This window comes from Neodiprion virginianus, chromosome 1, assembly GCF_021901495.1.
Source record: "Neodiprion virginianus isolate iyNeoVirg1 chromosome 1, iyNeoVirg1.1, whole genome shotgun sequence".
Taxonomy (NCBI): domain Eukaryota; kingdom Metazoa; phylum Arthropoda; class Insecta; order Hymenoptera; family Diprionidae; genus Neodiprion; species Neodiprion virginianus.
The window spans coordinates 20,602,813-20,617,127 of record NC_060877.1 but is presented as its reverse complement, the minus strand read 5'-3'; the positions used below and the strand labels follow the sequence as shown (position 1 = coordinate 20,617,127).

The following is a 14,315-nucleotide window of genomic DNA, read 5'->3' as shown; positions in this document are numbered from 1 at the left end:
ATTAGAAATCGATCAGCCATATGGATTTTTATGACTGTACACTTTGGAGAGAAGTAAGGTCTCACAACACAAGTAACGGAGAAAGCCCGAAAATAGTTCATTTATAATTATATCACATAAAAACATAGATAAATTTGTACAGAACACTCAGGGCGTGAGTTCTACTCGCACTTGTCCGCTTTTTTTTTTTTATTGATTTTTTTTTAATGATTTATTCATGAAACTATAATGTATTAGTGAAAAATATAAATTATTTAATGTATCAAATAGGCGTCGGAAAAAACAACTTATTTTAATACTCATTTTTCCGAGTGCCAAAGTGGTATTATCCGTTAAAGAAACTTTTTTAATATATAAAAACTGCAAAACATCTGTCAAGTAATCTAAGATAATCACCTCGACCTCTCCTTACCGTAGTCACTCAAAACATTGAAAATAACGTCATCTTTCATCTTCCTTGAAGCTCTTAATCTTTTGTCCCAAAAGTTTTTTTCTATAAAACCTATTTTGTCCGAGGAATTTGGGCATTCGACTTCAGATCTTATTCAAACGATTACTCCAAAAATTTATTTTACAATGATTAAATATCATTGATATATGATCGAATCAGTTGGCGCTGATTATTCTCCATCCGAATTCATTGTTAGATTCGCTAGACATTTTCATTCAGATTTTTAGGGAAGCCAACAACACCAGAAGGATAAAGATTCTAACCTGTATACTGTGACAAAATTTATTTCTTACCTACTCTTGTTCTGTCATTCCTGCATCTGCTCGCGATGTCTCGGCTTTGCCCGGGAGGCTAGGTCAGGGGGTTAGGTGTTGGCTGAGTCCATGCGTTCAACTGGATCGACGTTAGTCGCACCCTGCGCGACTGAGAGTACGGACCAATCGACCGCCCAAAGTTGGTGAGCTACATACATACGACACAAATTGTGTATCATAACAAGTTGAGACAGAAATATTTTCTTAGTAACTACTCGTTACTAGTAGTTGAAGACGAGGACGATTGTGACATCTATAATTTGTCATTCTACGGTGACCCTCGAGTTTTTAAAACTGTTTCAATTCTTTACATATAAATTCAATTTTGCTGACGTCATACAAATTACAAGATGAAGCATTTAACGATGGAAATGGTGACGGTGATTTTGCTTTCGGCAACGATTGCAGTTGATGCGGGGGTAAGCTCTTAAAGTCTTATACGATCCTTTTATTTGACATGTTAAAGACAATAGTATCCATTGTACGAAGGGGTAAATGGACCTTATATAATCCAAAGATGAGGGATGATTTTATTCGGTGTGTAAAGGCACTGAATACGTTGCGCAGTTTTGAATCCTCTGTCATCATTCACTATAAGTTTCTAACATTTTTATTGTAGTTAGAATAGTTGCTACTTAGAATTTACTTTTTGCGAACAATTTCACAAAAAAAAATCACATCATATACAAACCAAGCGAATTTCAAGAATATGGAATTCTTAATATTTTTTTTTATTACTTCTCTTTAAATTCATTTATGTTTGACTTCACGGTACAATTTATCCAACTGTATATTCAATTAGATAAATTATTTGTATTAAACAATCATGCGTATAAAATATTGATTATTTGTAGTAAAAACATTAAATAAAAACCCAGAGGGTTAAGTCTAATTTGTATCTAGATAGGTTGAATAGTAAAAATGTTTTATACCGTATTACATTGTGTTCTATCGCTACTTTTGCAATTCTTTTGATCCCGTAATTGTCATGCAAGCTAAATGCAAAAGTAAATCTGCGTCTGTGTCGAGGGAGGCACGCATACAGAGGCTAACGGAGGTTAATAAACATTATTAATCAATACTTTGCAGACGCGGCCGAGCTTTGTCTCTGATGACATGATAGCGAAGGCGTCTAGTGTCGTGAACGCTTGTCAAACACAGACAGGAGTGACTACCAGTACGTAATTTATCAATACTTGTATACTCAATTTGTTATAGATCGAGTAAGAACCTATATAGAATGTTACAGTGTGATCATTTAATATCACAATATACTTGCGTATTATGTTATTCCCTAAAAAGAATATGCAGATGAGTGATATAATATTTTAGTTGGATAGTTTTGATCAAATTTTACTAATGTTAAAAAGGTACCGTAGTCGATTTTGACGTTAACGTATATATCTCCAAATGTCTATTGTCAACGTATCGCAAACGTGAAAATGGTTTGACATTCTGAATAAAAACGTTCCAACACATTTTCATTTGACGCCAAAATAAAAAAATGGCATTTTTCTAGGAATATAATATTGCGATTTATTAAATCTATAGTGATAAGTATATACGGCAACGTCAAAACCGACCAGAGCAATACATTAACTTAAATCACATCATATACTGGTAACATAAATACTGACATCAATTTTTTCGAAATATTTATTGAAATCACACTTTACGTAGTTATGAATAAAAAGCGTACTTGTTACTCTACAGCGAATGAATGTGGTAGTTTTGCTAGTTTATAATCATTTTTTCATTTTTTCCCCTCTTCATTAAATATTTGTAATACTTTTCTCATCTTCAGGTGTTGTATTTGAATATTTGATGAAGCTAAGATTGGGAAAAAAAATATTATCCTGTAACATGTAAGTGTGTAAATGCTGTATTATGGCTTACTGAACTTCAGGAAATAGTGAAATTTCGGAGTAATTAGTTTTGGTAAAATGGATCGCATACAATAACGTGACGAATTTCATATGCATATTGTCTGGTGATGCAGGTCATTCTAAGCCGCATGCTATAATTGCCTTCGTTTTTGCACCTAGGGTCCGATTTGACAATTATTCACGGCACAGGTATTAATAATAATTACAGCTAAAGCACATTATCTACTACTAAGCAAGCGAAGTACGCCCTACTCATGCCAATTCACTATGTCAAACGTAAACGGCCAACTCTTTAGTTTCTGTATAGGGTATTCAAGCGACATAGTAGCATCGCGCGCCAAGTACTACACTTATGGGGCATTCCGGCTAATTTCAACCAGTTGAAGGAACTTGTGCCATCATTTTTTTTTTTTCAATTTATTATGTCACAGCATTAGCAAAAAAAGGTTCTCCCGTGAATTTTAATTCTTTATTCGAAAAACTGCACAAATGTGATTTTATAAACAGTATCATTTACCTAAATCTTTAATTTTTCAAATATTCGTCACTAATGGATGTGAAATTCAAATGTCATGAACTTATTACTATGAAAATATCTATATTCGTTAGTAGTTTGCGGAGGAATGAGATGAAAAGCAATTTTCTCGCCCAATCAATCTTTCTAACTGTTCTCAATCAAAACTTTCTCAGGAATACCGTAACTGATTCGGATCCCATTTTGACACAAGATTCTGAATTAGAAAACAAAATTTTCCAGACCAAGACAAATTTACCTAGAGCTTTGGTTTTAAAACTAACAATTTTTTAAATTATCAATCAATCGGCACTTTTTTTAAAATTACAATTGCATGTTAACAAAGCGCCACCAATATTATACACATAGGGCTTTAATAATTCATTGTCAATCATGGATAGTTTATCACAATTTATTCTTAATTACTAAGTTTTGGGAGTGAAAAAAAAATTCAAAAACTATAGCTTAAGCATTTTCATTCAAGTATTTAAGAGTGATGTAGTATATTTGTTAGTTGAGCGGCCTACATATGAGGTATTCCAGCTGAAATCGACCGACCTTCGGCCGTATCTGTTCAAATTCAGTTCTTAATATGTTTCAAAATTCTATTAGCCCACAAGAAGTCTCTGATTTTTTTTTTTTTTTTTAGTGTTTTTACATTGAACCGTTTTGAGTATATCATTTTTTCTTTAAATAACCTTTAGTTTAAAAAGTGATATTTTCTAGGACGTAGCGTAAAATTGTAAGGTCTGAAAATAAAAATTGGCAGAATAACATATACATATATAACTAGTATACCATAAAATTTATCTGAGATGTAAACATAACCTCTGAATATGCACTGTGACGTGTACTTTTCCCGCACCTCGGCCACTCAGAGACGATGACCGAGAACTTACCGCGTGCACAATAATTTGGCGTCCACGATGTAACCTGGATCCATAAAACAATACAACAAAATTTTGTTGGGCGCCTGGCGTGATAAACACACCTCGAAATCGTCAACGCGCTATGTGAAAATATGCTCGGTAGCTCAGTACCGCGGAGAAGGGAGGGGTAATTTTTGGGTAGAGAGAGAGAACGCGAGATGTGCAACACCAACACGTTATTTTACCAAGCTGTGATAGAATCAAAATAATATATTTCCAGCCAACGATAATACAAAAGAAAAATAAAAAAATAATATTTCACCCGTCACTCTTCGCGATTCAAAATGCAAAACAATAGAAATAATAATTCACAATTCGCTGTTCGCAGTTCAAAATCAAATACTTAGATTTAACAAAAAAAAAATAATAAGACAGAAAGAGAAAAAAAATGACTAAGTCTGGACGGCGTCTAATGCCTACGTGCGCTAGCCGCTGCCTTAACAATAAACAATAACTCAAAAACCGAAAACAGAATTTGACCCGACGCGCTAACCGCGACCGTCCTCTACTATTTACAGCGCTAATCGCCGCTTAACAATAAACCACTAGATCAAAAAAAGTAGGTCCAAAATCATACTCGATGCGCTATCCGCTATCGTCCTCTACAAAATAAAGCGTTAATTACCAGGCTTCTATGCTCATCCATAAGAGCAATAATCACAGCCAATCCTGATTCGACACGCTAATCACATCTCTAGCTGTTCTTTTTAATTACGCCAGTACCCACGGTAATCGTATGGCTATTATCGAAACGCATCCGAACTCAATTCGTACTCGCAATTCCCGAAAAGTTCACAAACCGCCCAGCTAATCCGAGCGTCCACGCACGATGATACGCGACCTACACGAGAGGTGACACTTTTACCTAAGCTGACTCAACTTGAACCCATGCAGCGGAGTTTGGCTGCACTCAATTTGTAACAAAAGCGACTCTCCGCGTTATCGCTAGAACTCAGGCTACGGCCATCAACAAGGAGATCGGCAAACAAATTTCTAGTGCTACTCTAACTCAACGAGAAACTGGCCAACCGTTGACCGGTGCGCCGATCTAAATTGCACTCGAAATGCGTTCGCAAGGAATTAATAGCGCTTACCGCTTCGCAGCCACACCAAGGAGTCGCCTACCCCGGTCTCGGCCATGACACGCACAATTAATTAACTTTTTCTTTCTTGGCAAATTTTGACTACCGCGAACTGTCGCCAGGACTCAAATATCGAGCTCCGCTATAATCGGAGCCGCAATTCGAACATGCCTCGAACACAGGCGCTATCCGTCGTGAAAAACTCTCCTGCTCTCATTGGTGTTTTCTTTCCGAAATTCTTATAGCCTAACTTATCGCTATAGTTGGATCCGCTGTGGAGAGGTGCTGATTGGCTGTCCAGTCTCCGACATCCCGTAGTTTGAAAGTGGCGTGGTGACGACTTCGCGAGGTTGCGTGACGTCAGCGAGGTGGGGGAGGCTACGGCTCGCCGGCCACCAACGGGAATCTCGTCCGCCTTGGGTTCCCTCGCGGCAGAGCTCTACGTTGACGCTCTCTCCGTAGCCTCGTGAGAGGCCCTCCGTTCGTCGCGATCCGTCGCGACTGTGATCCGATAATGCTTTTCGAATTTGCCGCCGATCTCCTGTGTACGATGTCGCATTTACTCGAAACAAAAAAAAAAAAATAAACAAAAATCCTGAAAAAGTCGTATTCGCTAGACCGAAAATGGTCCCCTCTCAGAGCCTCGGATGCGTGACCTTTGTCCTGGCGCTCTTTTTCGAAATGATTAGCGGTCTGATCCGCGGGATCCCTAATTTCGAGTTCCATCTAGGGTTCAGGGAGCCGTTTGAAACACGCATCCGAAATGTCACGTTACAGCACATCTTGCTCACCTTGTACCTTGTACCTCCGGAGTGTTACTATTTCCATTTACAATAAGCTGACTTTTTTATCTTTTAATTATGCTGCGTCGTCTTGTCCGAATAGATCAATAGGTAGTAACGCCAGTTGCTCAATCCATCATAGATTTTCAAATATTTTGAAAACGAGTGCGCCTCCACCCCAAGGGCCGGGTCGATCTCCAACAAAGCCATTACGCTTTGCTATGCGATCCGTAACAGTCGCGTTTTACGAAATAAATAAATTGCGGTGAAAAATATCCTTTTAGGGCTTTTCAGCATTTGCTAAATGCATAATGAGTTCATCATCTAGAGAATCATCGAGGAGTCCTCAGACACGTGAGGTTTCCATGGGAGACCCGTCCCTGGACAAATTATGTTGTCTGGTCTGTATACAGCACCGTTTGTATTTACTAAGTTAACGAAGCCGATAGCTCAGTTTTTGAGAGCAAAAAATTTCCGATCAGTATTTTATATGGACGATATTGTTTTGTTTGGATATATAGCACAAGAGTGTCGAAAAAATGTTCGAGAAACTAGAAAGTTGCTAGGGTCTGTAATATTGATATTAAATTTAGACAAATGCAAGCTCAAGCCTTCTGAAGAAATAAAATTTCTCGGATTCCTTTTCGACTCAAAAAAATGTTTGTCTCGCGTTAACAATAGAAAAAAGGAGGCAGACTTACAATCTCGCCACAAAATTGATAAATATTCATTGTTGTCAAATCAGAACACTCTCACTGAATTTATCGGCGTATGGGTAGCCGCATACCCAGCGACGAGATATGGGACTGTGTGCACAAAAAATTTCGAAAAAGAAAAATTTTCAGCTCTCGAAAATACAAATGCTAATTATGATATGAAAATGACAATTTCTGTAAAAGTTTTCTCGGATTTGGACTGGTGTACATACAACGTTACGACACGTGTTAACCCAATACGAGTAAATCGCTTTGAAATGGAAATCTTTAGCGACGCATCTTCAACTGGCTGGGGAATAGCCTGTGACGGAAGCCGGTCACGTGGGGTTCTGGAGTAGCTACGAATGCGATGAGCATATCAACTTTCTAGAATTGAAAACGGTATTTCATGGGCTAAAATGTTTTGGTGAAGATAAACACTCGTGTGAAATATGACTACACATTGACAATACTACTGCAGTATCGTGTGTTAACCGTATGGATAGTATTCAGTTCCCGAAGTTATCAAGACTAGCAAAAGCAATTTCGCAGTGGTGCGAAGTCCGCAAACTGCGAATTTTTGCATCATACATTAGTTCTCGCGATAATAAGGAAGCCGACGAAGAATCAAGAGTCAGACAGAGTGAAATCGAGTGGGAGTTAGTCAAATGAGCATATGAGGAAGTAGTTATCCTTTGGGATTTTCGACATTGATTTGGTTGCAATAAATATAAATGCGATGTATAGCAAATTTGTCTCTTAGCACAAAAACCCGCAGACTTGGGCGATAGACGCGTTTACCGTTTCGTGGACGAGTTTCTATTTCTATGCTTTACACCTTTTGCCATGATCTTGAGAACGATTCGAAAAATAATTTCTGAACAGGTAAAAGGCGTTTTAATCGTACCTTTCTGGTCTACACAGTCATGGTATCCCTTATTTCGAGAATTACTCGTAACTGAGCAAATTCAATTCTCACCTGAAAATTATTTCTTAATTAATAATTATAGGCGACACTATCCACTGCGGAAGTCACTTTCCCTGGTTGCCGGAAAATTATCGAGCAAGCGTTTGAGTTGAAGGGCTTTCCTCAAGAATCTACATCAGTAATGATGACATCGTTGTTGAAGGGAACGATCAAACAGTATCGAAAACCGTTAAATTTATGGTGGAGGTTTTGTTGAGCAAAGAAAATATGTCCGTTTGAAGCTCTCGTCGCAAGTGTTTTCGAGTTTTTAACTAGTTGCTTACGATACGTAAACACGTACGGGACATTAAACTCGTACCGACCAGCTCTGGCATTAATAGTTACGCAAAATATCGGACAACATCCTTTTATGAAGAGGTTTTGTTTCGGGGTGTGGCTCACTTACGTCCCCAATCATCGGAATACGAAGAGATCTGGGACCCTGAGCCAGTATTCGGTTGTCTGAAAACACTTTGGCCTCATGAATTGTGTCGTTCGAGTTACTTAAAAGTAGTCATGTTATTAGCGCTAGTCACGATCCCCAAAGTTCAAGCTGTGTCTAACATAGGAATAAGTAATATTAAGAAGACTGAAACGGATATTAGAATGAAGATAGTAGATTGTAAAAAAACTTCCGGACCGGGAAGACATTAACCGTTGTTAAAACTACGTTTTTTCATAAACAACCAAGATTGTATGTCGCAACGGATTTTGACCATTATATTAAACACCTGAAAGTAGTACGGCCTCAGAACGAGGACATTTTATTGTTAACGTTCAAAAAAACAGCATCAAGTTGCGTCAACACAAATAATTGGTAGATAGTTGAATAATGTAACGACCGAAAGTGGCATCGATGTTACAACTTTTGGATCCCATAGTACAAGACACGCTGCTACTTCAGCAGCATATCGTAGAGGTGTGGATATTGAAGCGATCCGTAAAGCTGCAGGCTGGACGTCAAAATCGAGCATGTTTGCTCGTATTTATAACCCAATTATGTATATCTATTTTTTTATTAAGTTCTCTCAATAACCCAATTATAATCGAAAATGCTATTGTAGATACATCTATTATCAATTTAGCGTATTAAGTGTTTGTTAAAAGACAAAATATGTCTTGAATGTTTCTTAAAAACAGGTGTTTAAAAATGGTTGAAATTGTAGAAGCTGCGGTGTAAATATTAAGCCCGTACCACATACAAATTGCAATCAACTTTGACCAACTACCTATTGATCTAGAAGACAAGACGGTGCAGCGTGAGTGTACGATCAAACAAACTTACCTTAAATGAAATTTGATCGTGATTATGGTGTCGTCTTGTCCGAATGGATCCAATCCACAGTTTTATTCCCACCTCTCTGTGATCTATTGGTCATGCAATTTGCTTTCAAATTTAATGGCGTTGTTGAGGATCTACCCTGCCCCGAGGGTCAGAGGCGCATTTGGTTTTAAAGTATTCGAAAATCTGTCGCGGATTGAAAAACTGGTGTTAGTACCTACTGATCTATTCGCACTAGAAGACCAGCATAATCACGATCGAACTTCACTTAAAGTGGTTCTCCACCTAAGTATCGTATTGGATGTGTGCCAAGCTAGGGCTCTACGTGAAATCACGAACAACCGAATAATTCCTACGGAAACTAAATGTATATGAAATCATAGGATTGATATGAATAATATTGCTGTAAAAACGCTCAATTAAATGAAATCTGATAAAATGTCTTATATTTGAGGAGTTTTTACGTTACTGTGACGTGACAACTGTGGCAATGTTGCCATCTTGCATCTCACTTTGATCGTCGGACTTCTGTATTGTTTACACCGCGGAAATTTAAGTCAAGTGACTTCGGCAGAATTATTGAAAAAATATACAATATGATAAGCAACAATGTGCGAAACTCTCATGGAAAGATGAAAGGAAAATTCGTGAAACAAAAAGCAAAAGAAAAGCGAGACAAAATAGTTGCAGTTTCAATTGAAGTCACCCAGGGAAAAGAGGTTAGTTTTTCACTTTCGCAAATAAACACAGAGTATTCATTATTCATATGACGTGCTCTCAATAATACGTGAACATGAAATATACGGTTAATAAAAACAAATTAAATAATTTGTTCATCAGTAGCAAAATAAAGTAATATGTATTTCAGAACTCGATTTATTTTATCCTTTTTATAAGTCTTCCCTAAAACTAACATCAACTAATGGTGTAATTGTATTCGTCAAATTTCGCGCGTCGTTGACACCTCGCTGTCTTCATTGCCTCTAAATCTCCTAGACGGATGATCTCGTGTTGTACACAACACTAATCCACAGCCATCTCATATATGAACCTAGAATAGTAGTTCGTATCTAAAGCGTAAAACATGGATTCACACTCAGAGTGCTCGTAGAGATCGCACGAAAGTATAAAATGTTACGCTCGTGACGCGAGCAATATTTTTTGCCCTACGAGCCGTGAATTTGGAAAACATTCTACCAAAATTGCAAAAAAGGCAGGAAGAAGAAGGTCGCGTACATGGGCATGGAAGGGGTCCGGGGGGTTGGAGGTGGAGCCCCCCCCCCCAAATGAGCAATACTTTATAGTTAAAAAATATTCATGTTTATTAGAAGTGATGATAATATAAATTGTTTGTTTCGTCACAAAAAGGTATACAACTGAACAAACAAATGAACAGAATTTTTCAAAAATTCCAATGAACTACAATGAATCAACCTAACCTCCACTTTGAGTGCGACAGATAACAATTTGAAGAATTTAAGTCTTTTTTCATTTTAGACATACCGTTGTGTTAAACAGCATCTTACACCGGCAAAACAGACCGTAGAATCCTACTTTACGCATCCGTAGAGTAAAAACATACTAACGGTATCGCATTTATTAAAGATATTTTGACAACCCTAGAGATATCGGTATGCAGTATCTAAATATTCATTCGCCTAAAAAGCTGGATAATGCAGATATCAATGATATACCTGATAGTGGCCGCTCTTACGGGGACTTATGGCCCGGACAAGGAATGCCATCAAACACCCAAAGTTATAAGTAAGATGCTAATACAACACAAATAGAAATGGAAGAAATAAAGAAAAATATACGGACAAATACCGTTCAACGATAGGCACAAGGTGCAAACAATAATGAGATAAAATTAACATAACGAAATACAATAAAAAAAAATTATAACTCGATATTGAAATCAAGAGTGTAATGGCCTGAAGATCGTTTATTCCCGAGTGGTAAGGAATCTGGTTCGGCTTCGCTTTTACATTATAGGATAACTGGAGGTTAGAATGAGGGTTTGATAACTTTAAGTATGTTTAGAATATCAGTTATATGTTTACTGTGAAGCAGTTGATAAAACGGTAGAAACGAAGAGTGTAGTTCAGAGGGGTAGGTGAGTAGGGCATAGGTCGGGAGGTAAACATGAAGTGTCTTGGAATGAGCAGAACGAAAGGTAAATGAGTGCAGAAAGCAGAGCGCATGATCAGGATTCTAGAACTCAGAGAAGATAGTCAGGTGTGCACAGGAAGTGGGAGAGATTGTTTAGTCTATTGTAATGAAGAGGCTTCTAGGTAAGAGGGACGAAGAATGAGCTATGAGTGAGCAAACGGACTGAGCACGTAACAAGAATATTCTGGGTAGTAGGATAGATTTGGTAGAAGGAAACGTAGAAGACGAAATAAAAGATACACACAAAATAAATGAAAACGGAACGAACGAAATCAGATGAAACAAAACGAAATTTATGTGAAGCTGATAAGACAGATCTCGATGACATTACGTCGCGTAGAAATGGCCTCAGAAACGGGCCGTTCATCTTTGTTGATATGAAATACCATATCATATTTTTTGCGAGAAAAATTTGCTAATTGAAGAGAACAACTTCAAAATTTTCAGGTGAGTTGAAAAATTAACGACGGAGCCAGGAATCGAACCTGGTATCTAGAGATGCTTTACCGGAGACTTCACAGGAGACTACTGAATAAATTAGGTAAGGCCTTGGCCTATTTCATTATCCCAGTTACCCAGCTGGTGATTTGAATAGTACCGGGTCAGTTGAGTACTAAAGGAACAACGAAGTTTGGCATTAAACGGTAGCGGTACTCTAGATAACAGGGAAGGATGATCCAGAATTCATGACACCCACAGGTACTCCTGTTAGACGTTGTAGCATTCGATAGGAAAGTGAAAATCGCCAAACGTTGCTGCTTGGGTAGCCATTCACTATTAGACGGTACAAATTAGCAATATTCAAGTGTGGCAATCTTGTGGCAGTAGAGTGCCCATATGTCGATAATGTTTTTGACCTCTCTTCTGCTGACCTCGTCGGCTACGTAAGCTTCTCGCTGCCCGCTTGAGAATAGGTTAGGTTGGGCGAGACATGGGAACACAAAAATAATACCATAGGAATGAAAAATATTATTAATCCACAAGAGGCGCACTGGGTGTGAGATATTCAGGGGTGAAGTCATATTTTGACAATTTTTAATGAATTGTTTTTTTATTCTTTCTGTTATGTGAAGAATACTTTTTTTCGTAATGATTCCGCAAACACTATCTTTTTTTACAACATCTGAGGTTTCGATTGGAAAAAAACCGTTTAAATCGATTCATTTAATCGTCAGATATAAATGATGATATACGGGTATGACATACCCATCATATGCTCCTGAATCGGGCAACGCAATAGTGCGCCTTTTGAGGGTTAATAAGCTAACTGTATTAATATCGTGAGAACTTCTCGCTGCTGCCGCCCAAAACTTCGGGAGGAAGGGGAAGTTGATGGTCACAATATGCATTCTTCAAATTGTAACAATTCATCAGGTTCATGAATTCATTGCCGCCGAATAGTCTTTTACCGCCTCAATGGGATCGCTGGTCAATTTCGAAATTAACGTATATATCTTCAAATATCGAAGGCCACATATGTGAAAACGCAAAAGAAGGTTAACATCCGCATTCTACACCCAATTCCGATCAAAAAATTTCAATAAATTTTTATTTGAGGCATAAATAAAGAAATTTGATGGATTCTACGAAATCGCAAGATGCAAATAAAGATGAATTCGCAGAATTCATACCATTTCTTTACTTCTGTGTAAAATGAAATGTTTTTGTTCAGAATCACATAAGGAATTGAGCTGTTGCGTCGTTTTTGCGTTTGAGATACGTGGATTTCGATACTTGAAGATAAATACGTCGACGTCGAAATCGTCTACGGCACTCCTTAACTGACGTTCAAAATGGGTGGTACATAAGTGTTCTGTTGTGTGACTTATAAATTTATCAAACTGATGATGCAATTGTACCAGATCGGTAATTGTGCTGGAGAAAAAATGTGGTAAAGTAGCTAGCCATAATGAGCACGTTAGTAGCTATTAAATAGTGCTCCCTGTGATACACGGAGTCACCTTGAATAATCCAAGTGTTCACGACAAACTCGTGAATCCCTTACAACTTCGGCTTTGGCTTGCGCACGGCCCGCAAACTTATACGTCCGCTCCGGAGCTTGTTCTCCAGCAGCGCGCCGCCGCGAGCGTCACCAATTACGTCACACGCGCCACCACCGCAGCCACACGCGCCTCCCGCGGAGAACCACGAACTACCAGCTCCCCGAGTTTCTCGCAAGCAAGTTCGAGCCACAGCTGGTATAGAAGGCCGACGAAATCACCCATTCGAGGATTCGGTCTCACCGGCTGTTACGTAGGCATGTCGATTCTCTCTAAAAAAATCGATCTTCGGTTCGATTCGAATCGAGCATACTAGAATCAATTCTTGCTCAAATCGAGCATTAGTTGATTGATTTCCGATTAATCGCGCCTATTTTCACACCTACCTAATACATGTACAAGACATTATTGATGACCATGTATCGCAAATAGAAGTAATTGGTTAGAAGTTAATAAATTAATAAACATAATATCACGCCTATATTCCTCCGAAAGAATAGGTAGAGGTGGGGATCGAACCCAGGATCTCTTGCTCAGCAGCAGTAGTACTTGCGACCACTAAACCAATGTGGCAGTTTAAATTTCCAGTCTCACCTAAGTAAGTCAGTCAATAAATTAATCAAATTTTAAGTTCATAATATTTTATTATAGTTAAATACAAATTCAACAAGCAATCACATTTCCCAGTATTTTAAGTCGAGTGACTTTAAAAAAATTAACTTATCTAATCGCTCAGGATCTAAACGACTCCTTTCATCAGTCGCAATATTTCCCGCAATAGAAAAAAGCCTTTCAAAAGGAACAGATGTTCCAACTATACAGAAATATTTGTTGGCAATCGGTGTTATTGAGCTGTACAAGGAATTTCTTTGGTGATACCAATATGTAATAGGAGCTGTCGTTTTAAAGTCGACGGCAGGCTGTGTTAAATAATGTTTCAATTCGTCTTGTAAAACTTATCCTTCACTTTCTGCTTGAAATAATTGTAGCTGATTTTTTACTAATACATATGTTATGGAATTCCCAAATGTTCGATTCTTCTGCTTTCCTTAGCTTTATTCTCCAATTGTTTTCTTGAAGCTACAATCATACTATTAATTTTATCAATAGCTCTGACGCATGCTATTCTATCAGAAAAATGAATTTTCTTGAATCTTGGATCCAGCAGTGTGGTGATAGCTAACACATGTACTTGTTCCACTGTACCAAATCTCTTCTTTAATTATTCCGATATTAAATTT

The 14,315-nt window shown here is 37.9% G+C and overlaps 1 protein-coding gene across 3 annotated transcripts in view; it reads left to right on the top strand.

Annotated features, from left to right (window-relative positions):
• The first annotated feature begins 795 nt into the window (after positions 1-795).
• Positions 796-14,315, top strand: part of LOC124302704 (pheromone-binding protein-related protein 6-like) — a 50,116-nt gene continuing 36,596 nt past the window's right edge. For 2 of the 3 annotated variants that reach the window (XM_046759141.1, XM_046759133.1), the window contains exons 1-2: positions 850-1,184; positions 1,855-1,942. In XM_046759141.1, coding sequence (XP_046615097.1) covers positions 1,116-1,184; positions 1,855-1,942 — 157 coding nt within the window. In that variant the 5' untranslated portion in view covers positions 850-1,115. Of the gene's footprint in view, positions 1,185-1,854; positions 1,943-14,315 lie in introns of all 3 variants that reach the window. The other variant, XM_046759153.1, reaches the window with a different exon arrangement.